The 24,472-nt window shown below is 38.4% G+C and overlaps 1 protein-coding gene across 4 annotated transcripts in view; it reads left to right on the top strand.

The window, feature by feature from the left end:
- Window positions 1-23,067, top strand: part of ITGA2 (integrin subunit alpha 2) — a 67,879-nt gene extending 44,812 nt beyond the window's left edge. For all 4 annotated transcript variants that reach the window (XM_021553879.3, XM_021553878.3, XM_077790315.1 and 1 more), the window contains 16 exons: window positions 361-497; window positions 1,952-2,091; window positions 3,051-3,202; window positions 4,256-4,366; window positions 4,947-5,029; window positions 5,820-5,961; window positions 7,551-7,643; window positions 8,764-8,840; window positions 8,939-9,022; window positions 12,090-12,192; window positions 12,969-13,079; window positions 13,526-13,630; window positions 13,939-14,052; window positions 16,270-16,359; window positions 19,638-19,754; window positions 20,487-23,067. In XM_021553879.3, the coding sequence (XP_021409554.1) occupies window positions 361-497; window positions 1,952-2,091; window positions 3,051-3,202; window positions 4,256-4,366; window positions 4,947-5,029; window positions 5,820-5,961; window positions 7,551-7,643; window positions 8,764-8,840; window positions 8,939-9,022; window positions 12,090-12,192; window positions 12,969-13,079; window positions 13,526-13,630; window positions 13,939-14,052; window positions 16,270-16,359; window positions 19,638-19,754; window positions 20,487-20,576 (1,749 nt within the window). In that variant the 3' untranslated portion in view covers window positions 20,577-23,067. The remainder of the gene's footprint in view (window positions 1-360; window positions 498-1,951; window positions 2,092-3,050; window positions 3,203-4,255; window positions 4,367-4,946; window positions 5,030-5,819; window positions 5,962-7,550; window positions 7,644-8,763; window positions 8,841-8,938; window positions 9,023-12,089; window positions 12,193-12,968; window positions 13,080-13,525; window positions 13,631-13,938; window positions 14,053-16,269; window positions 16,360-19,637; window positions 19,755-20,486) is intronic.
- Window positions 23,068-24,472: the final 1,405 nt, after the last annotated feature.

Genomic DNA, 24,472 nt, shown 5'->3' with positions numbered 1-24,472 from the left:
TATACTATAATGGTAATCTTATTATCTCTTTCTATGCAGATTTTCTGGTTGCAGCAAGTATTTGTTAGAACTCTTATTAAGCTTCATATTCTTAGAGTTGCTCAATATGAGATGGAAAATGTTCCCAGCTGTATCTGGCACACAGCGGCCAGTTGATTTGCTCCCAAGACAGAAAAATCTAGTCTTTTGTCTGCTCCAACAGAGGAGAAAGAAGTGTTAGAAAAGCATCTGATAAAACACCCACAAATGAATTTTGTTTAAACAACACATTGCATATACAGGGAGTATCAGTTAAAATTAGGGTACTATCTGTGGACTTAAACATGATTTGGCAAACTCAGTAATCAAACTCTTTCCCAGAAAATCTTAGGATCGGATTCTGCTTTTGGACAAAAGCTCCAATTCTTTGGAAGATCAGTAGATGGCCATAGAGACTTAGATGATGATGGCATTACTGACGTATCAGTTGGTGCTGATGGAAATGTGGTTGTGCTATGGTAAGTATACTCTTTCTTAGAAAGGAAGCAGTTACTGCTTCAGATGCAGCAACTGAACATGCAGTTAATTAAACAGGAAAAATAAGCAAATTAAAAAGCTCTTTTGTTCAACGTGTTCAGTGCTAGCACACTTACTGCCTCATCACTGCTATCAAAACTACCTAAAAAAAAGAGCATTAGACTAAATCTCTTTTAGGAATTTATCATGAAACCACTGAGAGCCAAGGCAGCACACAGGGCAGAACCAGGACATGTGGGAGGAAGCCAGGTGGCAGAGCCTGGGAGGGACCTGACCAGGAATGAGGGCCAGGAGACATCTGCCTGCTACTGCTGTGCAGACACATGGTCCAGAGGGAAGGGACAGCAGCAGGGAATGGGGCTTGATGGAGGGTATTTGTAGCAGGTTGTGCACCTAAGTAGCCACAGTATAATTTTGATAGCTGAGCCTGAGACAGATGAAACCACGTCTCACACAACCTGCGTGACCTTTACTGGCTGATGGCTGGTATGGGGGGAGTGTTGTCCTGCAGGGTAAGGACAGAAAGCAGTAATAGAGAGCTGACAAGTAGTTCTGGCAAGAAACACATTTTTAATGGCACATTGACTTTTCCACAGAAGCTGGAGTACTTTCACAAAATTTAAAAAAGTTTCACAGAACCCAAATCATCTGCCTTCCTAAGTAGGCTGTGATTTCCACTCTTTGCTTGAGGAACTAAATTCAAATGTTGTTTCCTTTCCTATCTGTTGCCTGTCTTCATGCCTAAGGCTCCCCATTGCAAGAAAAATACCAGTGAATTGCTACTTCTTTCATAATGAAACAAGATAATGAAAAATGAATGGTCAGTTTGGACTTTTGACTGCCGCTGCTGCTGCTGCTGGGAATTTTATTAAAGAAAATTATGCTCCTTGAAGTACCAGCATTTATTTAAATTTGATTAATGAAGATGCTGATTCTTCTTTCACTCTTACATTTGGGCTGATTAATGCATTTAATTTTGATTAAAGTGTTTGTTTTTACATGTAGGGTTCCTTTGAAACTCTTCAAAATCTTGATTAATTACACCAAAGTTCTTTTTCAGAAAAATTACACTATTAAATAAAATGAAAAATTACCCATTCTCACCTTCCCAGAAGAGCAGAAGGTTACTTATTTGGAAAATAGGCCAAGAGCTTCATTCTCTGATACCTTGAGGGATTGATTAGACCATAGGATGAAGCCATCAATCAGCCATTAACTTGACATGAAACTACATATCATTATTACTATAAGCAATGATATCAACAAATTCATGTATACCTAAGGAAAAATAATTTTTCTAGTGCCATTAAAAGAAGTTGACATTGGGAACCAAAAAAAAATCAATACTAACATTTACAGAGAATGTTAGACAACAGCTTCTATGTTACCTAGTGTTCTTCAAAAACCCATGTAACTTTTTAAATATATTTGTCAGGTCAAGAAGCATTGCAAATGTGTCCATAACTGCTTCATTTAAACCTGAGAAAATCAGTCTGCTGAACAAGAATACGGATATAACTGTCAAAATATGTTTTCAGGCTTCATTTAGACCTGCTAAGAAAAATAATCAAGTAGGTAAGAGTATTTCAATTATTTTTCTTATATTACTTTCTTCAAATGTCCATTATTTAAATGAGCAATGGAAAGTCCATTTATGTATTAGATTGATTGTCAAGAATCACAAAATCAATATAAAACTTAAGTGCTTGAGAAAGTGTTTTTAAGACCTAATTCATCACTGGTTCCATACTCTTTGAAAAGTGGGGAATTAACAGTATAGAGGACAGCTGTGTCCTTGTGGTTCAACAATCCCCAAAAATGTAATTCATGAGGAGCTATGTTCATCCAATCTTCTGTTTTCAACAGCAGACTGCATATTTCTTCAGAAAAAGAAAATTAAATATTTTCCAGAGTGTCAGAGCAGTTTTCAGTGGGAAGAAGCTCTTGTTTTCAGAGCACAATGAATATTTCTGTGACCAGCAGTGGGCTCCCATGAAGTTTTTAAGTTCAGTCTCAGAGACAAGGCCAGTAGGACTGCCTCAGTGCTACATAGGAACATAGGGTGCCTTTAGGAACCCATGATTTTAAGCTATAAAATAACAATGAACTTCCACAACATAATAGTCATAAAATAAAAAGGAGGTGGCAGAAAGTATTATGTGATTGAAGAGAAGATGCAGATTCTTTAAAGTCACCTCTGAGTTCAGTGATATTGTTGCAAGGCTGCTTTATCTAGAATAACCCTGGCCCTGCTGACAGGCTTCTTGCCTGAGCTGCAGGCTCAGACATCTGCAGTGGAGGCTGGATTGATTGCCATTTAATGTGCCCCTTGCAGATCAGGACCTAAACCTGTTTGACTGCTTTGGAAAACATAAGAGAAAGTATTTTCATTTTGAAACTGCCCTGTGTTTAGCTATGAAAAACATGAAATACTTAGTGTGGTTTGGAAAGCCTGGTCCCTGTAACATCAAGCATAGTAATGAGATCACAGGCAACCATGCTCAGTCAAAAATGTACTGTTATCCTTCTTGTAGCTATAAAGTACAATGCAACATTGGATGCAGATCTCCAGTCCTCCAGAGTGACTTCTAGAGGATTTTTCAAAGAAAATAATGAAAGGTACATGCAGAGGGATCTTGTGGTGCATCATGAAGAGAATTGTGTTCATGATGTCTTCAGTGTACAAGTAAGTGCAATTGCACGTACTCTTGCATAGCAAAAGATCAGAGGAATGCATGGATTAATTTTTTGTCTGTAATGTGAATTTCATGCATGGTATACTGAATTATTTATGTTTCCCAAATACCCACAGCTGAGAAATACTTAATAAGTTTAGGATTTCATAGAAACTAATAAATGTCATATTCAGTACAGATTTTTAGGATAGGAAAGAGGGTTCTTAATTCTGTTATTCAGCTTTGGTGTAATATAGAGCCCATGGTCTATAGTTTAAATAGATTTTAATTTCCCTCTGAGTAGACTCTTCTGTAAGAACTAAAACATACATGCAAATGTTTTCTTCAAAGTAACATTCAGGCAGACTTCGGATGCATTCTAACCCCCGGTACACACCAAGGAATTTAATAAAAATAAGGAGGTATCTATGTTTCTCCAGAACTAAAGCCTGAACATAGCCTTAAGACTTGCCTTAAACTCTGTTGCATGATGCAAGGTCAGGTAAAGGACTTCTGTCCCTGCTCTGGTTTGCAGTAACCTATTGATCACATTTAGTGCCATGTGGAGCAGTGAGCCACAGGACTAGACAGTGATTAATCCATGACTGAGAAAAAAAGGAAACATGGCATTTACTGTATTTTAGTGTCACTCAGGCCCAGATGCTCTTTGTGATGGTAAGGCAGAGTGGAATAGGAATTTGGCTTCTGCAGCTAGATGAGAATGAAAGCTACCTAGTGATGGCTTTGAGAACCAGCTCCTACAGCTGCAGACAATCTGCATGTTCCTTAGTCCTAGTAGTTACTTTGATGTGCACAGTCTCCAGGAATCCTAGAAAAATCAGCTTTATCATGGAAATCACACTGAAAACTGTTAATCTACAGGAATCCACACTAGTCAATCTCACAAAATTATATTCTTTAAGAAATGAAGCTTTGAACTGTTGCTACTCCTTTTTTGGAGCAAGTATTATTTTACTGCCCATTCTCAATTCACAATAGAAATTATCATTTTTACCCTGTTTTCTGTGCTGGCAGCCATCATCTGAACCATGCATGTTTTACAGGAGCCTTCGGATGCAGTGAATTCACTTAGCTTGCGCATTGACATTGGCCTTGCAAATCCTGGCTCCAGCCCTGTCCTGGATATATCTTCTCCAGCATCTGTGGCCTATACTGTAAGTATGCAGATTTACTATTCGTGGCCATACACATCCATAACGTGCGGCCCCAACAAACACCAAAAAGGTACATGCAAGTGAAAACTGGTGCTCTGAGTAAGTCACATGGAGGGGTGTCCCCTGGTTCCTTTCATTCCTTTGCCTGTATTACATGAGCTTGCTCACACACACACACACACACCAGCCACCATAGCACATAACAAGCATATAGTTCAGCCATGTTACTATTGATGTGAACTTCTAGTTGATGGCAAAGACGAATTCTTTCAGTTTTATCTACAGTAAAAAAGTACATAGAAGAGAGATAGAACTAATTTTATTACATCACCTTTGCTGTCATTGAAGAGTAACCTGTCTGTACAGTTCTTGGATCAGTTGAGATGTAGCAACACATTATTCACTTCACTCATTCACTTGCCAATATTTTTCATGTCCTTCAGAGGGTTTTCATGTCCTAAGAGGATTTAATCTACAAGCCAAGAACGTGCTTCAGCTTGAAGATGTTTGTATTCTAGTGTCTTCAGATAATGTTAAACGTTGAGCCCTGTCATTTAGAAAATGTTTTTGTTTTTATTAGATTCCTTTTATTAAAGACTGTGGTGAAGATGAACTTTGTATCTGTGATCTTGTTCTGAATGTTCAGCAGAAGGCAGATGACAGGTAAGAGCTGAATCAGTGGAACTGTTAAAGCCCAGTGTTTTCAACAGTTGGTTTGTCTGTAGGCTTTGGATTAATTTCTAGAGGAGAACACCTTTCCACTTTAACATCTACTTAGAAACAGTACCAATTAAAAATGCAATGACATTTTAATCTAAATTTAATCAAGGAAAAAGAGGTAGGATAGGAACACAGACACAGAAGTAGGACTCTTGTCAGCTTAGACCAACCCAAGTTTTGTTACCTTAGAGATGAGTACATAGTGATTATTGAACAAATTGTGTCTGACTGGCTGCTGTTGGGAAAGGGAGCACAAAGAGAGAGCAGCAGCAGCTGCAGCAGCTGTCTTCATCCCTCCTGCAGGGAGCAGTGAGGATCCTACAGTAGCTGTGCCAGGGGAGTTTTGGTCAGCTATTTGGGCAGCACATATTCTAAGTCCACGTCAAATGTATATGCACATATGTACATCACAGAAATAAGGCTGCCCATGTGTGCTGCCCACTCTGTCCACCTTCCCACCAGGGTAGACCCCTTGAAAATTCAGCAGAAACTTTGACAACACGTAGTCAAAGTGCTGCACTTTTGGAATACAATAATTCTATCTGGTTTTAGGAAACACCATCACAGAATTTCTTACACCAAGGGATTTAGAAAGCAGGGCATTTAAGCTTATACAATGTAGGAAATGTCTTGCTTTGCTTGCTATTTGTTGTGGGCTTTGGACAACACATTTTCCTGATCCACAGCTGTTCTAGTACCTCTATTTACAACAATGGACTTTATTTTCCAACAGCAAACAACAGTTTATTGTCAGCAGCAAAAACAGAAGACTAACATTCAATGTGAAATTGAGAAATAAAAAGGAAAATGCTTATAACACCAGAATCCAGGCTACATTTTCAGACAACTTGTTTTTCGCTTCATCTTCTTTACCGGTGCGTGATACCCAACTTCATTGTTTCTGTTATTGCCCCTGATTTTTGAGGTTCTCAGAGAAATTTTCTTTTTTTTCCTTTCTAGCAGTGCCTGTTCCAGAAAAGAATGTGTGTACAAAACTCTCTCACAATTTGTTTTCTTGGATACCAGAATTATTCCCCCGGCATATCAGTTTATTTAGGTCAAGGAGAGATATTTCCAACTCAGCATAAAAGCTGGCAACTTTTTGAGTTTGACCTCACCTCAGACATCTTTTCCTCACTTTAGGCCTTGGCACCCACATCTACTTCTTAAGTCCCAGCAGCATGACTTAAGCAGTTTCTGTGCCACAGGGAATTTGTATTTGATAAATCAGACATGCAGCATTGATGATGAATCCTTAAAGCACAGACTTGGGATCTAGAAATAGTGTTACTGCCAAGGCCATGTAATCAGTGCCTTGACAGTTAATCAGATTGACATGATGGCTAATACCAAAAGCTCTTCTTCCAACAAATTTTATCTTAGAGAAAGCAAAAGAGAGGAATTATGCATACTATTTTGGGGAATGCAGCATACCTATAATTTAAATTGTTGCTCCCAATTGAAGGCTGAAATGCAGATTTCAGTGCTTGGTTTATATGGTCAGGCTCCTACTGGAGAGGTGCGTGATAATCCTGGGGGTGAAATCCAGAGCAATCCCTGTACTGAAGGGAGAGGAGGGATAGCATTCATTCCTGCCCAAGAGCAGCATTATTCTGAACAATGAATTGGCAAAAGTATTGCACACAGTGCTGGGGGTGCCCCTCTACCTCCCCATCCTGTTGTGCAGCAAGATTGTTCATTTCACTCCTGCCAAAAGACCACACTGGAGCTAGAATTTTCTTTTGCTTTAAAAGCCCTTTTGCTTAGAAGCACTTCAGCCTGAAAGTGAAGTTTGGGCGAAAAGTGTGCCTGCTTTAAGGTGGGAAGAAAAACACAAACTGAGAATCTACTATGGGTCTTTTTGCAGGTTTTGTTTTGAGGGTTTTTTTGGTAGCACAATTCATGAATGGTAAATGTTTACTAGGAATGTTTTTTACAAAAGACAGTAGTTTTTAATAAATTATTTTCCAAGGGTTGATAACTGGCTCTGAATTTTGAATTTGTCTTTGAATCAAGGATGATGACAAGCCAATATTTTAGAAAGTAGTAAACAAACTATTATGTATGGCAGATTTTCCTACAGAATGTTTGATTTCTTCCAGGTCTAAGATTGTGTAAATATGTCTGCAAAGTTCTGTAAAAATTCTGTGAAAAAGGATTCATAGAAGTAAGTGGTGGAGCTGATCTGTACTCTGTGGCCTCTATTCCTTCTTCCAAGCTCAGCATAAAGTTCTAGTAAGATGATTGCAGCCCACAAGAAACTGAGTGGAAATGGTCCTTGTCCCACCTTCCTTGTGACTTCCTCCTGGCCCTGACCCACCCATCTGCTGCATCTCCTGGATTTACTGCCATACCACCTATTTTCACTCCTCCTTAGTATAATACATATGCTGTTGAAGGTACACACCTCTCTGCCTTATCAAAACCTGAAATAAGATGGTGTTTCTGTCTGTTTTCTTTGCAGAGTGATGGGACTGAAGTCTTGTGTCAAACAGGAACAGCACAAAGTACAGTCATTTGCCAAATAAGCTATCCTGTTTTCAGAACAGGACAACAGGTACAGCTAGCATGTTTAAATAACCTTGAATGATACCCAAAACCTTCTCTGCTGTTGTTTTTCTATAACTCTGCATTTATTGCTGATAAGGGTTTCTTAGATTTTACAACAGAGGGCATTAAAACAGGCAAGCTAGGGCTTAAAATTTGTGACTCCCTGTCACATTAAAGGACAAAGGGCTCTCAAAGCTCATTTGTCACAACCCACAGCTTCCAAATGCTGCTGCAGCTATATACCTTTTGGAGAGTGAAAGTTGGGTGCAGAGAAGCATAGAGCATCATATGCAGGCTCCTAAGAACTGTGCACAATTCCCATTAAATCCTTTCTGCAGTGTGAACCTGGAGTAACTGCCTCACCTGCTCTGTGAATCTTATCTCTCCAAGTATTGTTTTGGGAGGAGATGGGAGGCCCACACAGCCCCAGGATGAATTGTGTATCTTCTTTTTCCATATATACCATAAACCTCATGATATCCACAGTTTCATGGAATCTCTTATTCCTCAATGGCAGAGCAGAAACAGGGTTCTAGCCTCTAACATAATCAGCTGGAGCAACAAAAAACTTGCTTGAAAGAACAGAAACATGATGTTATTCTGTATTTTATATAGAATATATACTATATATACTATATATATACACATGTATATTATTCTATATAATATACATTATTATTATATATAAACATGTATATTATTCTATATATGACATATAGAATAATAGCTTAAAAAAACCCATACATAGAAAGTTAAGCTTGTTCTGAATGTTAATGAAATTGCTCAAAGTGGACCTGCAGGAACAAATGGAAGAAAAGAGTGAATACAAAGCTTATGTTAATGCTAGAGTTTAGAATGAAGGAATTGTGAACACCTTTTTTTGCAGTTTACAGCTAGTTGTACACAATTTTAAAATGCAAATAACTCATGTTTATGTAAGAATGCCAACTTGAAGGGGAATTTAAGAACAAATCAATTCTGAATATTAAGAAATTATCAAAATATTACACTGAAATCTGTAGAGAATTCAGATACAGAGGGCAGTTCTAGACTGTTACACACATTAATAATGTCCTTCAGGATGTTGTACCAACTCATTTACTTTGTGTTCCTTGTCTCTTCCGTAGGTATCCTTTGATATCAGCTTTAATTTTAACCTTAAAAATCTTCAGAATGTGGCAGTTCTAAGTTTTCATACATGGAGGTAAAGTACATAATGATATTAAATCAAGTTAGATATTAAAAGCTTATTTGTATAAAACAATATTATTACACCTGACTCAAATGTGTTTTGATGAACAGTGAAAGTAAGGAACAGCAAGACTCGGACAACCAGGTCACCTTATCAATTCCTTTGCGATACGATGCAGAAATTCACTTCACAAGGTATGCTGATTTATGTAAATAGACACAGTTATTTTGCAAAGCTACTTGAACTAACGGTCTTGAAAGGCCATTAAAATATAGCAAAGCTTTGCTTTGGTTGTGGAAGTCATAAGAAATTACCTCTTCACGAGTAGTAGCAGATTTTTTGTCCATCCTTCCAACCAAACTTATATATAAATTTAGGAAAGTTGTGGACTCATGTTTACCTCCCAAAACTTGTTACAGATGCTTCTGTGAACAGAATTGATACAAAGGCCAAACAGTGCATGTGGTTTAGGTAACATAAATAGTATATACTGCATAATAACATTGAGTTTCTTGGCTCAAATATAATGACCTGGGATCAAATCTGGAACTACTGTGATTAAAGCTAAACAAAAGAATCTCAAAAGGAAAAATATTACCCCCTCAGTAAAGGAGGGAAAGAAAAAAAATAAAAAAAATATGGATGTATTTGCTAAACCTGGAGCAAGAATATAAATTTTTTATCAGTTTGAGATAATGATTTGAACTAAAACCTGAGGTACACCTGGCAGATTCTCCCTTGCTGCAGCTGCACTGGCATTGGAAGCAGACACCCTGCTTTCCCTTGCACCCATCCAGGTTCTGGCTCAAACCTACCCCCTCTACCTGGTGCCAGCCCTTTCTTCTCCATGTAGAAGGCAAGTCAGGGCTGTTGGAAGAGAGATCCTTTACCCTGGGAAGGGTAATTTGTAAGGAGAGGCAGCTGAGCAGGCAGGGGGAAGAGACCATGAAAAGCCTTTTAAGGCCTTTTATCTTCATATGATCTTGAAACTTCGTATCTTGAGCCTGGAAATGCTTGCTGACTTGGGATGAACTCCAACAGTAATGAGTCTGTTACTGTTCCAAACAAGAAACATTTCAGTTACAGTTTAACTTAGATTGCAACTGAAACAAAAATATACTGGTGTCACTCTCAGATCAAGGTAGGATATTTGAATTTTCATCAAAGAAAAGATTTATTTATCTCTCCCAAATACTCCATTTCTAGGATCAACATGTAATTACAGTTAATGCATTTAGTCACCAATTCTTGGTGAAAAAAGGCTTTTGCATCCCAAGGTGTTCACAAATTTATAAATATAAACGAATATTTTAAAACCCAGTAGATATTCAGAGAATAACAGAAATTTTAAAAAGAGGGAGCTGCTTCAAAATGCCCAGCAACAATGGATCCAGGAAATTAATATTCAGAGACCACCATAGCTACAAGAACTGTTGGCTTCTGTGTAGGATGAGCTAGAATAGGGACCACAGTACAGAAGATTAGTGTTTTAATTAATCTTTGCAGAAGTAGTTTCAGAATATTGAAGGCCCTGCATCATCAATATGTGCACCAGTCTCAGAGTCAAGCGGAATTTTTGAGATTATTTTAAGTACAGAGAAGCATTTGAGTCAATGGTGCAAGTTCTTTCAGCTCCTTGAGAAAGTTGCATGAGACCTTGCCAGCAGCAGCAGAGACTGCAGGAACATCTGTGTAGAGGGCTAACTTCTTAGGAAATTCAGATGGTGCCAACTTGAGTCAATGGGTTTAATTAGCTGAGAAATATGAACTGAAATGAAATTAAATGCTTTGGAAGAAGCGAGGAATAGAGTCTATAAAAGTTATTCAAGGGAAAGCAAGGGTTTGAATTCAGCTACATCTCCTGAATATGAAAAAATGCAATTTCATATGCACATCAAGGAATGAAGGAATACCTACTGCCAGAAAATGGTTATTTTATTCTTGGAGATGATAAATTTAAAATAATTAAATGAAATGCATATTAAGCCATGGCATAACTTGGCTTAGGAAGTATTTACCTGGAATTTGTTCCTTCCTGAGGCAGGTAATGTAGCCAAGAAGTAATCCCTTAATATACAAGAGTTGAGAAAAGAGTATTGTTTTGCTGAAGCGAAGTCTTTCTAGGATTAATTTCCTGAGTTTCTAGGAGAAGATGTAGCAGTATGTCTTTCCAAAGACTTCTGAAAGGACACAGAAGTTGATACTCTGCATCTTGGAAGGACTGGAATCTCCAGGAGAAAGGAAGCAGAAAATATGTGTGTTTTCCTTGGAGTCCTTGTGAGCAAGCCCTTCAAGGAAAGGGCCCATGGGAGAAAGTATGGAGGATCAGAAAGGATCCATAGTGCAGTATGGAGGACCAACACTGATCAGGAAGCACATCTGTGTGACTGCACACACATTATATTGGGATTGTATTCCCAGATGTTACCAGATTAAACAGGGAGAGCAGTAAAGATGATAGATTCCTTGTGGAACAGGAAGAGCTGATGTAGGAGCTGTAATAGCCTCTATTTATTGTTAACTCACTGACCAGCTTGCTTTTTGACTGCTCAAATTAGCCTTCTAATGAAAGTTAATGATCAAGAGCAGACACAGTTCTGGCATGATTTAGCAGAGTAGCTGCTCACAGGTAGCAGGTAGTGGGTGTAATGCACTGGGATGTTTTCCTTGCCTTTGAGCATGGTTCCAACTAACAGAGCTCCTCAAGCACCATGTCCTTCCATCACATACCTGCCATTCCATGCTGCAGAGGGCTGAAACCACCCTTGTATTACTTTGGAAATGCTGGATTTTAAACCCCGTAATTTCTAAAGAATGTGGCCCAAGAGTACTATGAGGACTATGTGATATGTACCATCTACATAAGCAGGGTGATGCCTGTGTTTTCACACCCCACCAGTTACAGATGTACCAAGGGAGACAGCCTTTTACTCAGGCCCTTCCTGGGGAAAAAATGATGACTGCAAGGGTGAATTTGTGTGCAGAGGAGTTTGCAGTATGGCCCTGAAACAATGCAGGGTCTAAAAGCTTGAGAGTCTGTATCCTGTACAATTCTCTTGTCCTAATTTCACATGTTTTTTCCAGCTCTGGGCTTCAGTACACCATTTTCTTAACCAATTTTGTAAAATTCAAACAACAATCTAAGTGACTGACTACTTCTTTCTCTGTACTTCTGACCTGTTTCACAAAGCCATATCCAGTAACATATGTTTTCAAAGCAGCTGCCAAATTGAAATGTATTGTTTTATGGTTGTTAACCAGGCTTGCCAATATCAACTTTTATGAAGTATACTCTGATCATAACATTCCTTCCACTGTGAATAATTTTGAAGATATTGGCCCCACATTCAACTTCTCAGTTAAGGTTAGTAAGTCTGTTTTTTCTGGTTCAAGAAGTTGCCTTAGCTCCCTCTGTAGCCTGCTCCCAAAACCTTGTTTAAAAAAACACTCCTGCTTTCATTGTCTGATTTTGAGGCTTTTGAATAGGTCAAGTAAAAAAATAATTGCAAATAGCGTAAGTTCTTGGAGTCTTCATAAGGTTAAGGATGACATTTGTACAACTAGAAAGGGGGAGAGATTGGTCCTGCACTGTGTACATATTTAGAAGGTGGTTAATGCTTAACTTTAGGCCAACTTAGACTGTTTTTTCACAGAGTCTCCTGACAACTTGATAAAGAAAAACAAGTGCTTGCAGGCTTGGACTTTGAAACTTGGAAGTTTGGCAAGGGTTAGGAGCTCAAACCTGATGCAAGAACTAGCCAAATCACAGTGCTTATTACATAACACAGAAAAAAACTTAGATCAAAATATGCAACGTGGAAGAAAGTTAAATTATGTTCCATTTCCATTCCTGTAACTGCTACTTCAAAGACTAAACAGGCCTATTGGCTGTGGCAAAATATTTGCTTTTCAAAATATATTTCATGCTTTACTAAGAAAACAGACAGGAACCTGGAGCTATACAGTATACTTTCTGCTTTACTATTCACAAAATTACTACCCCAGTGTCTTAGTAAGAAAAAAATTGATGTAAAAGGAGTCCAGTTCTTCCATACTCATCCATTATTTCTAATTTTCTTGCTGCATCAAATAATTTATGCATAGCTACCTGAATTAACTCTCGAGTTTTTTACTTTGCAGGTAATAACAGGAAATATTCCAGTAAAGATGTCATCAGTAACAATCACTCTTCCCGAACTGACCAGCAAAGGCAACCCACTGATGTACCTAACTGCAGTCACCATAGATGAGGTATAGATCTGAACTGTATTTTGGGGGTTTATCAGTAATATAAACATCTGTTATCTCCCCATATTATGGCTTAAGAGAATCCATGCTTTTTCTCCTTGTCCCTTCCTCATAAAAGAGGGACCACAATGCCAGTAGTACACTAGCCTAATTACTTGGCATATGTAGAGTATCTGGATCTTCTCAGTTAGGTCCTTCTCCAAGTTCCTGAGAAAGTTATTGTAAAAATGAAATTTTTAGATGAGGAAAAACCCTTCAGGTCAATCTAGGGACAAAAAAGAAAGTGTCATAAGAATTACTTATTTCATACTTTTAGTTTTCTAAAGAATTCAGTGTTCATAGTTCAACCTTTAACCGCCACCATCTAAGCCCAGAAATTTATATTATTATGATGAGTATAAACTACCAAGTAGCATGTTGTCCAGTCTCATTCCTGCCATATTTCCTAGGCCAGAGGTGTTACTTGTGATGCTCAGATAAATCCACTGCAAATAGGGAAAAGACCTTATTCTCCATCTTTCATGAAAGAGAACTTCAGAGCTTCCAAAGAACTGGTGAGTAAAACCCAGGGCTGCAGTAAGCAGGACCTTCTGAGCTGAGGGAAGCAGAGCTGACCGTCTGAGCCTATTGCTGTACTTGTGAGGAAAGCTGTGATGGGGTGGCATTCCTCATTTACAGAGCAGGAGCTTGGCCTATGGATGTTCTTACAGACACTGCATCTGCTTTAGCACAGCCTGCAAGCACTTAATTTGTATGCACAGAACAGCAAAGGCAAGGGCAAAAAGTCTGGATGTTGCAAGAATATTTTTAAAGTGCATTTTTAATGCATGTTGTTGTCTCTTCTTGCTGTTTCTCCTGGAAGAACTGTAAGAACGTGAAGTGCAGTACCATCACATGCAAATTGGAAGACATTGCACTGAAGGGAGAGTACTTTGTGAACATATCCACCCAAATCTGGAATGGAACCTTTGCTGCCGTGAGTATCAGCTGCATCTTTATGAAGGATCCAGTACTTAAGTACTGGAGATATTTATATATATATATATATATGGATATATACTTAAGTGTTTTCAAACTCCTGATACTTTTCGAAGTTCAGTACAGAGACCTTACAGTCTAGAAAGACCTTCCTTTCCTTTATATTGGTTTGTGTTTTTCCAGATTGAAATCTTGAACTTAAAGTAGTGAAGCTGTATAACAGAGTTGATAAAAGTTCAGTTCAGCACAGAATCTAAGAAAATGCTGTAATAATACAACCTTCACAGCTGGAAAAATGTTTTCTACATCTGTTAGATTCATTCTGGGGGAACTTCAGTTTCCACAAAACTCATCATAAGACAGCAGAGCACAGTATCATCATAGCCTGTAAAGTAATTGCGCTTTTTAGCTTTTGAACATCACAACCTACATTGAGATAATTTTAAATCATATCAAATTACCAAAACCCTGTTAGTGCTGCCAGTTTTATTTGATAAAGTGTGGAAAATATCTTCAATTTATTTTTTGTGTTTGTTAGAGTAGGTGTCAAAGAAACAGTCCTTGCTTAAAGACCTATTTTTTAAAAGAAACGTCAATATCTCAGCCTATTTTCAATCCCCATGTGTCCTCCGGATATAACTCATCATGAGTTAACAGACTTTTGAAGTTAGACTGTGTTTGCTTCTTAGCTAGGCAACCAACCAAATGATCTTGGAGTCCTGGGTTTGCTTAATGCATCAGGAACATGATGCAGTCTCCTTAGTGTGTCTGGTGATTTTTGTGGCAGGTATTGACATTTAACAGCAGGGCTGTTGTTAGCTCCAGCATTCAACTCTTAAAAGGAAAAGGTCAGGTTGATAGGTGTTAAATGTGTTGTGGAAATGTGTGACGAAAAGCATCTGTCTGTCTTTAGCATTTGTATGTTTCTAATCAGCTGGGTCAAGACCATTTATTAGTTCTGTTAGGTATGCAGAAGGTGGAGACCTGAACAAAAGGTTACTCACAAAAAAGTGAGTGGGAATGGATTGTTTACTATCACTGGCTGATGGGAAGGAAAGCTCATATGTCACAGTTCCCCTCGCGTCTCCCATTTTGTAATTTTCTATTTCGTTGTCAAAATTCAGCACAAATAATCTTGCAAGCACTCAATCATGCATATCATCAGCCTTTTAATTTAGTGGCAATCCAAGAAGTCCAAGAAGGCCATAGCAGACTTGCCAGTACCTGCTAAGCAAAGAAAAGATGTGTTTAGGAATTGAGATGCTTTGAATAGTGATCAGGTATGCTTCTAAACTTTTAGGTGTCCAGGACACACCAATTGGGCAGATGGCCACAGTGCAGGGAGTGCAATAACTCGCACTGCAGAGCCAGTCAGTTTGTTGTGTTGGCCACTGCAGACCCACAGCTGCCCATGGCACCTGGCCCTGACAGGCTGAGGAGGAAAAAGGGCAGAGCAGGCATTGCCTTTGGGTCGCCTGGAGAGAGTGGTCCTGTGCTCCCATGAACCTGAGGCCATTCCTTGTGGTGCTGTGGAAGAACAGCAGTGAACTGTCAGTGTCTACACAGCCATGCACCTCTCCTCCCAGTACATCCACAGAGGGAAGTTGGGTCTGGCACAAGGTCCCTTTTCAAATAGGAATTGGCTTAAGATTTTTGTCATCTTCTCTGTTTAAGCTGAGAGAGCTATGTCAGAATTTGAGATGTGGAGAGGAACACATAGTGAAAGGAAAAAATAAATGGGGAAAAACAGAAGCATTGGATAGAAGGGCAGGCTGGGGGAAGTAAAAGAACATCCAGTTTCCATTTCTTTCAAAGGCCAGAGATATATTCCCATCTGTATTTTGTTGCTGTGTCTCCTTTTCTCACTGCTATTTCCCCCCATCTCTTCCCTCCTAGCAGCAGTGACAGCTTTGAAATAGCTATAAAGAGGGTTATGTAAATATTTCCTTCTGTTTTGCTTGAACTGTACATTAAATAAAAAGAAAAAACAGTTCCTCAATGTCATTGCTAAGTGGATTACTGATATATTATTACTTTGATTGACATGTTGGCTGGGGAAAATATTAAAATAGCTTTAATTTTCTTACTACTATGATTTTTTTTTTATGGCTGTGAAGTCTTCATTTCAAGGCAATAGAATTATTTTAGAATATTTACATTTCAATTGTGTTGCCCTACAACAGAGCTTTACAGTTGTTTTAATATTTTCTTTCAGTTAAGTTTCCAGACATTACAACTCTCTGCAGAAGCAAAAATTGATACAAATAACCCTGAGTTATTTATCATTGGAGAGAACACCCTAACTGTAAGTGATGGTTAAGTATATTTTTTCAACTTCTCTATCTTTGACTGTATTAAAGTGATAGTATTAAATTTTCAGTGTCCTTTAGGAGTACACAGCAGCTTGATTATGTTGAACTAAAGTATCATTTGACTATATACAAATCCCTTAAGTTATTAAAATGTTTTTATTTCAGCCCACTGCTATATAAACCAGACATAGTTAAAACCCATAGGTCTCAAATAAATTCTAGAACTCTGAGAAAAAGTCAGCTGGAAACTCCTGAAATTCACATAGCTTTCTGTTCATGAAAAGATCAAGATTTGGCTTTCTTGCTGCAATGGAATTAATTGTTATAGAAAAATGAGCTCTGGGAAACATGTTCACAAATCTGACTTACAGTCTTACTTACTTCTATAAGAGTATGGTTTGAGGTTTCTACACAAATGTTTGGCAAAGGTCCCCAGAAATTAATCTCTTTTTTTGGAATGTGGAATATTTTTAGCATTTGGAATAGCTGTCATATGGACAATGTGGACATAGCTAATCTCAAGAGAAGTCTCCATACCACTGCTTTATTAGTACTAAATTCTTCTTCTAAGCTTTCTATTTGCTATACAGAAAAATAAAAACTCTGGAAGAATACAGTAGCACTGTGGTACTGTTGTAATAAAAGAGGACATCTTATTCTCTTACTCTGTCTTGAGAGGAACACCCTTCCATTTGCAGTACTAACTTCAGATTTATTTTTACAGGACTTAGTAGCCTGTTTTATCCATCAAATAACCAAGGTCATTAAAAAACAAAATGCAAATTAGTAAATGAGTCAAATATCTGTAAGAATGTGCAGCATAGCCCATTCACAGGCAATAGAGAATTCAACTAAATGTATACAAAAGCGCTTATAGATTGATCTCTCTCAGTCTGTGATACAATCACTATCCAATACCATTTTTAATCATTGGTTTCTCATGGATCACTCATAAGCTGTTTTGTAATCAGTAAAACCTCCAGTGCCTGAAGAACAAAGGAAGTATGTTTTCACAGAAAAATTACATGCCAGTATTTGAAGTGTTCTGAGTGCTTCAGTTTGGCATGATATTATTTCTATTAGGAGATTAAACTCATTACTATAAAATACAAATATTCCAGGTAATTGCACAGGCTTTTTAGGTAACACATAAACCATGTATTAATAAGTATTTCTCCACATTTGCAACATGGTACTGCCAAATCTACATTACCAGAAGTCCTGTTGGCAATTTCAGGAAAATTAGAATTTTATTATTTAAATGATAGTGACAAATGAAAATCAATTCCTCCCCCAGCCATTGCGCAGCTGGGACTTCTACACCTTTGAGGCAGTAGCTGAACAGACGCTGAAAGTTATCCACAGGGTTCCTCATAAACAAAGTGGCTTTTGGTGACTTCCAGACTGACCTTTACTCAATGACCTATTGCCCTGTGAGAAGCCTTGGTAAATGTGCCAGGTTGTGGAGGTACACTCTCCCTAGAGCAGACAGTTTGACACTTGGAGTCAGTACCCAGCACAGTACTTCCTTCTTGTCAGGCCAACAAGGAATACCCAGTCTGGCCTTCACACTTCCCTAGGAACAGGACAGTACAGAAGCAACAGAGTTTATTTCCTTACTTACCCTGTTAATTTAGATGGATGTGGTAGGATTCACAATTTAATATCTGCATTAGTCATCCATATTCTATATACCCTAGTCCCTGGGTAAAGAATGGGTATTTCTGAAATGCAGCTCATCTCATCCTAAATTTGATCCTGAAAATAACTAGGGTGAATTGGGCTTTTAAAAAAGCCTATTCTCCTTTGAGAGTCAAGGAACCATTTTGTAGAAAAACACCAGATTAACTGAATCCCAGTCTTATGGTGTCTTATTGACCACAGTTTAACTTCAGGAAAGATAATTTGTTCTTAGGCATTATTTTTTCTTTCCAGTAATGCCACTTCACTGTTAATCTAATGCAGAAAGCATTACTAGACAAACTGCATATATGAGATTGGCTTTTTATATTGGATGAACTGGGTTGTTGGTTAGCCAAATAAATTAGTATTGCCTTGTGATGCTATGTGGGGAAGTTGCTTAGGTATTTTTACGTAAAAGCTTTCACATTTTTTCCAAGTAGGAAAGGTCTGCCAGCTGGAGGCCAGAATGGTAACCTGCTAGAATCATCACTATGGCCATTCAGTTAGAAAATACACAAAGCCATCCTGCCTTGGTGAAATGAATACACATAACTACACCTAGCACAACACTGGAGCCTTCCAACAGAAATTACTTAAATCACAGAAATGTCAGTCCAGTGCAAGTTTCCCAGAAAGCTTAAGATTAAATTACTCCAGACAAATGCACTGAACAACCACCCTGAGAAAATAAACCAGTGTGACTTGTTTTATCATGTTTCAGGAAGGAAAAAAAACTTTCAGCTAACTGCATGTCATTCCAAGATTAAATCCAAAAATTTGACAGTTCATAAATATTACAGCAATGTCTCACCGAGAAACTCTGTTATATGTAATTATATATTTGGTTATACTTAATCCAACTAGATAGGGTATCACCTCAAAACTAACTTCCAGACACTCTGTGCTCTTCTGGAAGCTCTTTGGTATTGCGTGTGGTTCAGGAAATGTAGGTGTGTTAGAGGTGCTCCTCTTTGACCTATACATCTTGCAGCAAATTCATGCAGTTGACCCTGGAGAACACATGATTTAACAGATGAGATCTTTAAATCATGGTTTCATAGAAGGTAGGAACAGCAGGCAAAGTAGACTGAGGCACCTCCCCAGCAGGAGGAGTTCAACAGATGGGATGGTGTCTGGTCTCAGTGATTAGTACTGCCTCCTACAGCTGCTGAACACAGATAATGGCTCTGACAAGACTTGGTGAAAAGTAGTGCTTCTCCAGCAGTCTGATTTTGGGGCTGTACACCAGGCTATTCCCTGCCTTCATGTAAACATGGCTGTTCTACACAGTGATGTTGTAGTAGATGTAGTAGTGTGGAGCTTCTGAAAGGCCTGCTGTTAATGGAGAGGCAGCTGGCAGGAGAGATTCTTCTCTGCCTGTTATGCATGGCCAAGAGTGATGAGGGCCTCTAGTCCTCAGTGTAACCAAGCACCCACAGACACCAGTGAAAGGGTTGTAATTGCTTGGTGCATTCCAGTCATTCATCCTGGAATATATGCAGTCCAGGCATTCTTGATATTTGGTTTACAAATCCTACCCTATTTGTAGTTAACATTAGCCCCTAAAACACAGTCTCTCTGCTTTCAGATCCCAGTTACAATAATGAAGCCGGATGAGAAAGCTGAGGTACCAGTAGGTGTTGTGATTGGCAGCATATTGGCTGGACTCCTCTTGCTGTTGGTACTGGTTGCTGTTTTGTGGAAAGTAAGTAGGTAATTGTATCTTAAAACCAGAAAGGGATAAATACATTTGGGCTATTTTCTTTGCAATATCTCTGTTCTAGTGTGAAACAAAACCACATCTGCAGTTTGGTGGTGTGAATAATACTGCACTGACATTACATCCTTAACATATTTTAGACGGGTTTATGAAATGAGTCCTTATAGAAACCAGCAACATGAAGATGATAAATGAGCTGCCAGTCATTCAAAACAGGGGCTGTGGTATTTACTTTTTTCCTTTCCTGTCTGCCTCCTTCGATAATATCCTATCTAGGCTCTGAACACCTGTGATATTCCCAGTGGACAAGGGTGGGGATTACAGCCAAGGTGAGAGAGAATATATATTGAACAGACAACAGACAAAAGAAAGGGCAGGAACAAAAAGTAAATTACAAAGGTTACACAGAAAAAGGGAAAAGTTTTTCTGTGTGCCAGGGGATTGGTGTTTGAAGTGCTCCTTAGCATTATCAAGGCATCATGGAAATGTCAGCAGGGAGAAAACTGGCTAATCAGCACTGCTGCTCTAGCATTTAGTTGCACCAGGTAGGAGTTTAAGGCCCACCTCCTTTCATTTTAGAGGCAAGAATTGTCTACAAATCACTCTACAGTGTATGCATGCACACGTGCATTTTTACCATCATAGTATTTAGTTCTGCTGAGTAATGAATTATCAATGACTGACTGCAATGTGGTGTTATTTTAATACTTCTCACAGCTTGGCTTCTTCAAGAGACAGTACGAGAAAATGACACAGGATATAGAAGATGTCGATGAAATTGCAGAACTCACAAAGGACAAAGACTGAAGATGAGTTAGATGGACAAAGAGGAGATCTGAGCCACCAGTAGTAGTTGTGATCAGGCAGTTCTTCAGCTGGAGTGCCTTAAAGCTTAGTAACATTTAAACATTTTTAATGAAAGTGTCTTTATAGATTAAATATTTTACAGATTCTACTCTATTGTAAGAGTAACTGCAGGACAGTTTGGTTTTTTCAAAAATGATTTATAATGCCTTTTCTTGTAAATTTTTGCCTTTCAAACAAACTTAACCCTTAGAACTGGCAGGTCCGGAGTATACAGTAACATACTGTTCCAGCAGCCCTTCTCTTGATCTACTGTAGAGTGAAACAAGAATTTATTTCAGATTATTGTGGAACAGCATCAGTTTGTAATTCAGTTGACAAGTACCACATGTGTTAAAGGACATTTTCTATTAAGTTGATGATGAATGTGTGGTAAACACTGCTTCCAGACTGGAAGAAGAAAAGTCATTTTTTCATTGACTAGCTCCATCCTTATTGTTTTAGTAAAATAATTTCCACCAGCAAACCTTTGCTTTAACTAATTTATAAACTGGGAACTGTGTATGAAGATGTCTGTCTGGTTGCTATAGGACAACTGGCTAGGCAAAGTCTTCCAAAAGTTCACCACATTTCTTGCACTAAGGTTACAACTAAATTACTAAAGGATATTGTTTGGGGGAAGTATTGCCAAATGATATGTATAACTGTCTTCTGCATACTTTCTCCCTGAGAAGAAAAGATGAATTTCATAATCACTTATGGCATGTTTTCTGCAACATTAACACTCAATTTTCATCCTGAGAAGAACTACCACTACTGTTATGCTGGCCTTTATACTCTTGGTCCCTCTGATACCAGTTTTGCTTTTGACATAAATAGAAAAGACAGTCAAGATCTTGCCTTTAATTCTGTACTGAAAGATTTTGCAAGACTAAGAGCATAGATTGAACTAAAGGGGATAGCTGACTGAGGAATTATGCACGTTACAAAAGGGGATAGTGAAGATCTAAGCTCTGTAAAATGTTTACTGCACTTCTTTAGCATCTCGGTGCCCTCCAGGAGACCAAAGTTCAGTACAACCTCCTTACCTGTCACATTTTTTTTGGTCCTACCTGTTCATGTCTTGGTGAAGTTAACTTATGTTTTATACGGTGAAGTACTGTAGTGCTCTGTAATGAGCTCTAAGAGCAACACTTGAGTGACTTTGTGTTGGTTACACACCTCAAGTTTATCACATGCTGTTACGCTGCCTGGTTATAATGAAAGCTCGGTCTAATAAAGGCCCATGCTGTAAGACTGGCAACAGGGGAATTGGCCTTTTGGCTGCCTTTCTCTCTCATGCCTGGCAGTTACACTTACAATTGATTGGGAGAGAAGATGTGTATGGTTTTTGTATGTATGCTGCCATGCCAGTGAGATTGTTTCCAACTTGAGGTGATTTACTTGAAGAGTAAAACATGCAAATGTGCCTGGTTGAGAACATGAATTCATGGTGTCTTCCCCCCAAAACTGGATTGTAATTATGCTTAGGCACTTTTCCATTATTTTCTGAGGGACTAGCCTTAAGCATGTTTGAAAGTTTTACTCAGTCTTTTTTAATAGCTAATCAGTCAAAAGCCAACCATCTCTTTGGCAAATAACAGCTTCATTTGCAGCAACAGCTGGATTATGCTCAGTGTAGTTTCATATGTGTTTTGAATTTATTTTGTATCTATGAAATGTTATGTTTTGAGACATTTTGTTGTGGTTTTTCTAACGTTCTGAAAAACAATTCAGATTCTTATATCAATTATCAAACAAGATTCTTGCCACCAGCTGAGTCTGCAACCAAAACAAATATTTTAAAAGTGGAAAAAAAAATAGAAATTGCATAAATCTAACGAATAAGCTCCTGACTTGTAATTATAAACTTTGAGGGCAAATGTGCTGAGAGTAAAAAGAAAAAAAATATCTGCCTCAATTCTTATATAAACTTATGCAGAAAAAAATAACCCCTACAGCCATGTATGTGGGAAACTCCTACATAATCAGGGTCATGCACTCCGGAGCAGAGAGGGAATTTCACAATACACCAGATGGTAGAATTTTCAATTTCTGGTGCTGCCTACCAGGGCAATTCAGGCATTCACCCAGACTTCCTTCTTCTGCCTTCAGTGGGAGGTACAGATTAATATCCAATATGCAACTTCTTTGGGGATTTACCAGTTTATCAATCAGGTAGCAATGATTCAATTCACTAGTATTTTGACATGGACAATGTAATTCCCCTTCCCAGCCTGGACACAATACTGCTTTTTCAAAATAAAGGGGAGACATAACAATGGGTAAGGTTTTTGTATCCTAACCACTCCAAGTTAATAGTTTATTTTTCTTTCAAAATTAATACTTAAATGGGTAATTCAGTTTTTTGTAATGGGCAAGTCTTGCACTTTTAAGTTGGCACAGCTGCAAATAATACTGGAAATATTATGTATATTTTGTATTGTGTGCAAGGGTTTGTTTTTTTTTTTTTCTTTTTAATTTACTTTTTTAAAGCAGCATGTTTTAAACACCCTGAAATTTTGAGCTTCAGCATGTACTTCTGTTTGTGCTTGCAGCAAGAAAAGTCAGCAATACCTTCAGCAAGCTCAAGTTATATCTGATTCTAGTCTTGAAATCTAGCTGCTGATTTCCTGAAGTACTGGAATTAAGTCCAAAACCTGAGTTGGTTTCATATAGACCTATGTATAAATTTGGACTATACAAGAGAATTTATAATAAAGTTGACTTTTAAAAGCTAGCATGTAAGCTCTATAGGAGCAGGGACTGTATCACTGTGGTGGCCTGTCTGAGGGCCTAACAGCATTACTGCAATAAAACCCAAGACTACTGCTGAACACAGACTCATTTATTTTTAGACAGCAACCTAAAGAAAAGCAATGCTACTGAAAAAGCACTGCATAAAATGGGGCCAAATATGGCTTTGTCCCAGTAGCACACAGTGAGAACCTAAGGGGATCACTCTGCTAGGTAGACAAAGACACTGCACCTGAAGTCTTGCAAATCATACTCCAGAATGTGACATTACCAGTAAATTGTACTGTACTGTAACCTGACTCACATTAGTGCAAAAAAAGCTGAATTCAACTTTTCAGCAGGAACAATGTAGCAAAAGAAGAGAGGGAGGAACTCAGCTATGAATAGAAAGATGACAGGAAGACAATATTGTCATAAACTACCACCTGAAAATTACACACTTTCACAGAGTTTCTTATTTTCACTTCCAGATCCTCCATGCTTTTAACAGTGGTATATAACCATTCAGGTAGGCTACTAATTTTAATATTTCCATCATACAATATCACATGAACCTAATCTTAAGGCACGAAGTTTTGTCTTTCAGCAAGTCTCAATGTTTTGCAGAATTACAAGCTAGATTCCTTATACACTGACTTATGTATGTGCTGGTTTTGGCTGGGACAGAGGTACATTTCTTGACAGTAGCTAGTATGGGGCTGTGTTTTGGATTTGTGCTGGAAACTGTTGATAACACAGGGATGTTTTATCCGTCACTACACAGTGCTCACAGGTCCAAGGCCTTTGCTGCTCTTCACCCCATCTCACCAGCAAGGAAGCTGGGGGTGCAGAGGAAAGTGGGAAAGGGACAGAGATGTGACAACTGCCCACAACTGACCACAAGCACTCAGAGTATTTGGTGTCTGTCTTCCCAAGCCACTGTCACATGCAATGGAGCTCTGCTTTCCTGGGGCTCACTCAACCTGCCTGCCAATAGGAAGCGGTGAATTGTTTTGCTTTGCTTGCATTAGCAGTTTTTACTTTCCCTATTAGATAGTCACCCATCTCAACCCCCAAGACTTCTCACTTCTACTCTCCTCTTCTCTCCCCCATTCCACGAGTGG

This window comes from Lonchura striata, chromosome Z, assembly GCF_046129695.1.
Source record: "Lonchura striata isolate bLonStr1 chromosome Z, bLonStr1.mat, whole genome shotgun sequence".
Lineage (NCBI taxonomy): Eukaryota > Metazoa > Chordata > Aves > Passeriformes > Estrildidae > Lonchura > Lonchura striata.
The sequence above is the reverse complement of the archived record's forward strand: the minus strand, read 5'-3'. Positions and strand labels throughout refer to the sequence as shown.